At 33.9% G+C, this 8,461-nt stretch overlaps 1 protein-coding gene across 3 annotated transcripts in view; it reads left to right on the forward strand.

Moving 5' to 3' along the window:
* The window catches only part of Dlg5 (Discs large 5), a 98,314-nt gene extending 94,569 nt beyond the window's left edge, over positions 1 to 3,745 (forward strand). For all 3 annotated transcript variants that reach the window (XM_067264240.1, XM_067264241.1, XM_067264239.1), the window contains 3 exons: positions 1,043 to 1,152; positions 2,094 to 2,203; positions 3,148 to 3,745. In XM_067264240.1, the coding sequence (XP_067120341.1) occupies positions 1,043 to 1,152; positions 2,094 to 2,203; positions 3,148 to 3,251 (324 nt within the window). In that variant the 3' untranslated portion in view covers positions 3,252 to 3,745. The remainder of the gene's footprint in view (positions 1 to 1,042; positions 1,153 to 2,093; positions 2,204 to 3,147) is intronic.
* The last annotated feature ends 4,716 nt before the right edge of the window (positions 3,746 to 8,461 follow it).

An 8,461-nucleotide genomic window follows, 5' to 3' on the forward strand; every position in this document is an offset into this window, starting at 1 on the left:
TCTCGTAGACAGTTTTCCCTTACCTTAGCATACTTGATGACTATACATAAATCACAGGGATTAACTCTTCCAAAAATCAAAATAGATATAGGGAAAAAAGAGACAGCTATTGGTCTTACCGATGTTTCATTGAGTCAAGTGAAAAAATAACTGACTCCAGTATTTTTAAAGAGTTACAATAAAGATCGCTACGAGTCAATCTGTAAGCCCAAGACCCGTAGTGATAGACAGAATTTCATGAAACGTTGGCATAGCAATTAATTAATGGCTTATTCTGACCTTATATTTGTACCTTTAAATGATCCAATAGAAATCAAATATATTGTTGAGAACGAATGATTCTTTGTTTCTTTTTTCCCTCATAATCTAGAAAATAAAGGTGCGAGCAGCTTCGTTCCGACTACACGCTGATGCAGTGTTACTTAACTAGTTAATTTTACTTAGCATTATTAGTTTAGTAGTAGCTACCAAATTATTTTATCCATTATAAATATATTTAAATATGATAATTGACATAATGAGAGAGATTATGATTTAATTACAATTTCATTTAAATCTGAAAAATATAGTATAATCATTTATATTTATGCATCACTTCTACATTACATTGTGCAATTTGGCTACCCAAAACAGATGGGAAATAATTGAGTAAAATGCCAAACTATGGTAATTAGTTTGATGATGATTACATCTCAATATGAAACTGGTGGAGTATTTTTTTTATATAATCTGTCAATTTTGGTAGTTTCTACGTTAATTATTGACCTTTGAGTCTCTAAAAGGTTACTTGAACATCTTGGTGGGTTATTACAATATACTGGATATCAGTTCTTTCAATCAAGCATTTTTTTACATTTAATCAGGTAACAGTATAATAAATGTTTAAATATAAAGTGTCCAATTCAAGGATTGTGAGGTAAAGTGTGACCAGATAGTGTCAGTTAGAAATTGATCAAATATGTTTGGATATGCATACAATTGTTGTTTGTAAAAAAATATTATATAAATAATAAAAATGTAATATATATGTCCCCTCCTTTAGAATTGTCATGCTATTCTTGATGTCAATCTGTCAGCAGTTGAATGTTTGCAAAGATGTCAAATATATCCAATTGTGATATTCTTGAAATTCAGATCGGTTAAACAGATTAGGTATGTATTATATTTAATATATTGAAATTCTGTAATTAGTTAATCTAATTTAATAATTAATTATTAGTTATTACATTTTTAAAAATTTCTTTATGTAAAAAATTTATACAAAACTGCAGCAATACTGAATTTTATGTTTGAGGATCATTTAATATTTTTCAGTTAAAGAATCAAAATTTAAGAACTAATTTTTAACTGGATAGATTGCAGTTTCTTAGATTGAAACACTGTATATCTCAAATAATAAAATAAAAGTTAGAAAATTATCTTTTGCAAGGTAAATTTTTTTCAAACTTGCATTGTATTTGAACCAGACTGGAAGTCTGCAGATGTTTAATGTTGACATCTGTGGCCATTTGCAAGAAATGAGAAATGCTGTTTTGCCATTCTGCGCAATGGCATAGCCGCAATTTATCTCGACTTCTTCCCGGTGCCATTTTTTAACAAGATGGTGCCCTCCCACTTTGTGATTCAGATATGACAATTTTTGAATGGAGTTTTCCTGACAGCAAATTGGAAGAGGGGTCAAACCACTCTTATTATTTCTTAGTTCATCATATTACTAGCATATTCACTTATGAGGAGAGTAAACAAGTCTAATATGTATCCATAGTTGTTTTGTTAGTTATTATAAATGTATTGTTCAGAATGAGCAGATATTTCGGTTAAAAGAGTGGCATCACTTTTTCATATTGTCTCCTACCATAACTACTTTTGATATTAGTTGCAATCTCAAAACAAACATAAAATTTTCTTTTAAATATCATGATTCATTATAAATCACTTGTAGCGAAATAATGCAAATAAATTCAATGGCAAGAATATGACAGAATTTAATTAGAGACAATTTGGTAATTAAGCATTATATTTGCATCCAGTTTAAATGCAATAGCAAAAGGCAATTTATAGCAGTGATTATTTATTATTATTTATCTTTATAGAGAAGTAAAAGATCCGAGATATTTAACAGAGAAAATATCTACCAAAGCTGCGAAAGAAATGTATGAACATACGTTGAAGATTGAAAGTGAATATAAACAAGTTATAAATGGTAAGTATTTTTAAATAAGTCTTATAAAAACATTTTTTATACATCGTTTTCTTTCCACAAACAGTATAGTGTTACATTTTTAGCATATGTACAAGTATTTGGTTGGGAATATTTAAATTACAGTAAAACTTCTCTAACTTGAAGCTCCAAGGAGCAGGAAACAACTGAGTCAGACAACAATAGAGCAAAAAATGCCAGTTCTGAATAGATCTTTCTCTCTTTTGCATCACATACAGAATCTTTCATAGGCTGTTTAAAACAAAAAATCCCTTTCAGCAAAATGTTTAATGTAACTGATGGAATTGAGCAGTTTTGCAGGTACATCTAGTCGAGATAAAACAAGAGGTCCTCTTGCTTTGAGGATCAAAACATTGTCTGCAAGTGGGTGTCGAACAGTAGATACAACTAAATGTCTGAGAATTTCATGGAAATTTTCACGAATCGACTCAAGGAAATTCAAGCCGAAGATGTCAAATTCCCTTACCGTTCCACAGAGACCTACCGAGTGTTTCGTTTTCTTGGAGTCAAAGAAATATTCAAATTACAGAAGTTTTACTGTGTGTTATGGTTAAAATCAATTAAGTGAAACTAGTTAAGCTTGAAATACATTATGCAATAGCTCAATTGTATTTGATTTTATACTGATTTGATAAAAACTTTTAATTAAGAATCTAAAAAATACTATGATGATATAAAATGCCCCATTGCCCCAGCTAATGTTAAACAATTTGGATAATTATTTTTTAATATTATAATTTAGTTGTTCTTGATAAGGATAAAATTTAAGCTAAAAGACAGGATGTGTTTCTGGCAAAAATTCTATAGAAACTTACTTATATTTTAGATTTTTATAGAGAAAAAGTTTAAAACGGTTAAGTTTATCATTCTCTGACATTTTACTGTAAATTTATTAAATGCACATTTTTAAGAGAGATTCTTTTCAGCTGTGATTCCCGGTTCGAATTTGGCTTACATGTGCACACAAATTAAAACGTGCGTCGAAGACGAGCAGAGTAAGACTTTGTGGGTGCCTTGCGGAAGTCTCTAACTACTCCCTATTAATTTAAAACCCTCCCCCAGTGATTTTAATTAAGGACGAGACCATTTTCTTTTAGAAAATACAGAGAGAGATTAGAATATTCCATTCGTTTGACGAAAGAAAATCAATGGAATTTGGAACGGATCCTCTTTTAGGCTGTAAAAAATCATTAACAGTATTCGAATGCTATTCTTATTTTGATAAGTGAATGTTAAACATTATAAAAAAAGAAAAAAAAGACAGAAAGACAATAAAAACTTTCCGTGTCACGTGATTCAACATTGCATAAATGCTATTTGAAGATACGACAAGTATAAACGAATAGTTTTTATAATCCCTCGAATTTGTGTGATCTTCCCTTTTTTTATTGGTGCAATGAAGTTCCTTGTAAATTAAATGTCAAATTTATAGTCAGACTATTTTACAACAGATCTATGTCCTGCCACACGACTCAAATTGGTTGTAAATATTATTATTAAATAAAGTTTTAATGAAGTTTTAAATCGTTTGTGGACTCCTGATTGGTACGACCAGGGATGGAATTCCTTTATTATATTCGTGCAGGGCTGCGTAAACGGTACACCGGGTTCAAAATTAAATATACTCTTTTTATCTCCTTTCAAACTTTGATATTTTATTTACTTATTTTCTCGAATAAAATGGAATTACAATTTGAATGTATTTTACTTTCCCTGTTGTTGTGTATAACGAGGGAAAATATGGCGAGCGCCCTCCCAAGATTCTTACATATTTTGGATTCGGGGTTTTTGTTCACCCTGTTTGAAGCTTAATAACTCCCGTGCCTTTAGTCGAAAATTTCTGAAATTTTGCAGGGAGGTTTGCATATTAGGGGGATCGGTGCTACTAAATTTTGGTGGTTAAAGGTTGACTGGGTGGGGAGATAAAGGAGATGATAATTTTTTGGTCGTGTATATATCCAGTAGGATCGGACCTAATGACGATTTTACTCTTTATTAACATTTATAATTTGTTTTTTTATATAAAACATACCTACCCTCGAGATTAAGAATTAATAATACGAGATTTTATTTAAAAAATTTTATAACAGATGGCGCCACGTACAATTTTAACTCTTGCCGGGAAATTAGGCAACTCTGGTGGATATTTTTAAATAGATATTTAATTTATTCACAGATAACACTGCACAAGCTTTACACGTAAAGATACACAACGCGGAATCAACATACTTGTCGAGAAGATTATACCTAAGTAACTGCGCTTAAGATTATTCAATTTAAGCCTGTGTTATGTTGTGTCGTGTTAAATCCAATTCGACCGCATCGTTAGCAATGAGAAAAACAGGAAATTTCATAATGAAATTTTAATGGACTCGAAGATTGCGCGAATTGATCGAAACGTATATAATTAAGCGATGAAATTTAAGCCAGGAAAAAAAACCTGAGGTGTCGAGGACGTCGTTAAAGAACAATTAGAAATATTGGTTTCTCGGAATAAAATTGAAATCGTTTCGTCGTCGCAATTACTCGAGACGTATCGATTAAAATGACGAAATTTCTAACGAGACAATAAAATTTCTCATGGTCACGGTTCGCGTGACAAAGTTTCACACTTTACCTGTAACCAACGTGAAAAAATAAAAAGAATCCTTACTTTGAAATTTCATGGTATTTTACTCGTTTGTATAGGTTAGGTACGGCAAGTGGGCGGGCGTCTGCAGAGGGGGGCAAACGGGGCACTTGCTCCTCTCTGGGATCGAGGGAAAATTTCCCAAATTATAACAGTAAAAGTGAACTATTGGACTATGGTCGCGACCTGACAGATGCAACACACTACTATAATCTGGTGGGGAAAAAAACCCCCACAAATTAGTTACGTCAGTAAACTTTTGTTTCCTTGCATCCTGGAGAATTTTCTGCGGATCCCCCCGTGGTTAGGGTATAATAAATATGATTATTTAATTAGTGAGAGAGACCTAAAAGGCTATGATTTATAATTTCGTCGCTTAATGGAAGTTACAATTTGCGACCTTCTAGATCAGTTACGCTCCTGTCGTAAGTGTCGAATGGAAAATGACCCGAAGGTGAGTTTTGCTGACGTCACAACGTTGCGTCAGTCTCGCTCTTCTATTCGGTCTCGTAAGCGGAATTTCTTTACGGTGACGTCAAACGTCGTATTTGCCTCTAGAAGACTCGCGGTAATTACCATCTACATACGAGATGCAGCATAGAAAGAACTGGTTTCGATCCAATTGTATTGAAGAAATTCGAAAAAAATATCAAGTAAATGATGGACAGTTACTATAAATATATATTCACTTTACGTACTGTACCTGTACGTGATATTAAATAAATGTTTCCTAGACATTGTCACAGAGAATGGTGCTTTGTGAAAATGAATAAACTTAAATATTGACTGCTTACGGTAAAATTAAGGTTTATCGGTACGTAAATAACCCTTAAATTGATTTTAAGGGTTATTCTGTGTAATTTGAATGGGGAAAAAAAATCGTACATACAGTAGAAGTGCGTTAATCCGGCGTGCTACCGAGCACTGGTGTTGGTCATGTGTTCGCGCCTGGCCACGCAGAGTTTTCCGGGTTTTTCTTCGCCTTATTAACACCGAAATAGGGGCCAGTTTCCCTTAGAAACCCCCACGAGAGATCGCCTCGACGTGAATAAATAAACCAACCTAATCGGAATTACGTCATTCGTCTTTTAAATTATTACTTTATAAACTGTAAAGTATAATACGGCACTATGCCGGACAGTTTGGCAGTTTGGTTTTTACCCATAATGCCTAGAACGCAATGGCGAGTGTAATTTCGATCAAAATGGCTGGCGGCATTCTATACACGAAAACTTAATTGAGCTATGTATTTTACTTTTACACAACAGAGGGAAAGTATGGCGATCGGTCAAAAAATAACTCCCCTTCCAAAATTTTTACATTTTTTGGAATCGAGACGTTGAAACGCCCAGATATGCAAAAATTGGATTCCTGTATGGATTTTGTTTATCCATTTGGCAGCTTAATAACTCGCGTGCCTTTCGTCGAAAATTTCTGAAATTTGGCGGGAAAGTTCGCGTGTATGGGGGATCGATGCTATTAAATTTCGGCGGTTAAAGGTCCAGGAGATGGGAAGATGAAAGGGGTAGTGTGTCGTATCTCCAATAGAGTCGGACTTAATGACAATTCTACTCGTTATTAGTATCTACAATTATCTATAAAACTCGTCTCCACCCTGAAAATTAAGCTTTTTGTCATTTTATAATAATTAATAATGTAAAAAAAGTTTTAAATTAATCTGGTATCAGATGGCGCCACACGCAATTTTAATTGTTGCTGGGAAAATCAAGCAAGAATTGCGCGATTTTCCCAGCGACGATTAAAATTGCATGTGGCGCTATCTGATACTAGATTATTTTAAATATTCTTTTTTAAGCAAGGTAAGTACAGCTTGTTTAAATTATCGTGTACACGAGCGTACATTGATACAGTGCTCCCGAAATTCGTGGCATTGGCACTCCAGAGACAAACACTTACGGGCATTTCTATCTAAATATAGAATCCCGTATTTGAAATTATCTTTTACGGTAAACAAAATGGCGATATCGAGTACGTAACGTAAATATTTAAGTATAATAATCGGTATGCTATCTTGCGTAAATATTTCTTACGCGGCGTGTTTAATATAATTAACAGAAATATTCTGAAGTTGGTAATGAATAAAATTTAAATATTTTGGTTAAAAATAAATTGTAATTATTATTATTTTTAATCGACTATAATAATAATATTTAATATATATACACACGGTACTATTGTTAAGTCGTAATTATAGTAATATTAAAACAGTAAAATTTAATATGAAAGGCTCTTATTGCAGGCAATTAAGACTCCAGTCTACTGGGGGGGGGGTCCTAGATCGCATCCGTGACTACCCTAGGAATTTTTCGTGGGTGGGGTTTCGTCCCTCACCTCCATCCCATTATGGGCCAGGTGGTCATCCCTCACCACCTGGCTCATGATGGAGTGGTACACATGGTGAGGGACAGCCATAATGGTGAGGGCTTTTACCATACCGTGAAGGGTATGACGAAAGGTTCACTTGGCGGAGAGTCAAAAAATGAAAAAAATAATAATAATTATAAATAATTGGTACATACCAATAACTGTAAGCCATTCAATTGTTTACGACGGATTCAGAACTTTCTGCTTGGAGTGGACACTGAACACTGATACACGATTTTATATCAGTAGACAAGTGGAAGCCAGAAACAGTTCAGAAGTATTTGTTTACTTAACGATAAAGGAAATTCTTCTCTAAGTAAATTCTATAATCGCATAGTTCTAAACGGTTCCGAATTCGTTTACGAACATTCCAACACTCGGAAACGAACGCTTAAAATATTAATTGTGTGGTAAATCTTGGAGAATATTTCGTATATTGTCGATTAGAATCGTAGAATTTTAATGATATTGAGCATAAAAATCCAATGTTTCGTATGCTATTATATACATATTTTACGCTTCTACACTTCACGAATAATTGATGATACGGAAAGAAATAATTTTCTCAAAAACTTATGTAAACAAAATAGTATGTTTATTTATGAAGCTAGTCGCATGCCAGAACCCTTTTTTAAATTTATTAGAATTTGTGTACCTTGTATAACAGTAGCATACAGAGTAGATATTTTTAAACATTTTTTCGTTAAGAAACTTCCGGTTTGGTTTGGCTTTGGTTTTATTCGTGTGGGGCAACGCGACACGTGGGCGATCTTCCGAGGGGGACCTTCCATGGTAAACTGCCCCTCTTACGTATAACGAACGTGAAGAAAATCCCGAAAACACCACATGGCCGGTCCGTTGGCCAGGTGAGAACCCGCGACCGACTACCAGCGTTCGGTGGTTTCATCCACTGGGCCACTATTGGGCTCCAAACTTTCGGAATTTGGCAATTCTAAATGTTTCAAATTATTTTTCTTTGGCCACTTGGGTCATGTAATGTCCCAACATCCAGAGACGCCCTGAGGGTGGACAAAAGGATCAAATTGTCCTGGACCCTAAGAAAGTAGGGGGCCCTACGTAATTGTTTTCCATTACTTCCTTTAATTTAATATAATAATTTGCTACAGGGTTTCTAATACGTATTTTGCCTCGGGCCTGCTTACCCTATTGGCCACCGTGACGACACCTATGACGATATTTAAATTCATAAAGTTGCAGCGTTTGGT

This window comes from Centruroides vittatus, unplaced genomic scaffold, assembly GCF_030686945.1.
Source record: "Centruroides vittatus isolate TY-2023 unplaced genomic scaffold, ASM3068694v2 contig_1832, whole genome shotgun sequence".
NCBI classification, from domain to species: domain Eukaryota; kingdom Metazoa; phylum Arthropoda; class Arachnida; order Scorpiones; family Buthidae; genus Centruroides; species Centruroides vittatus.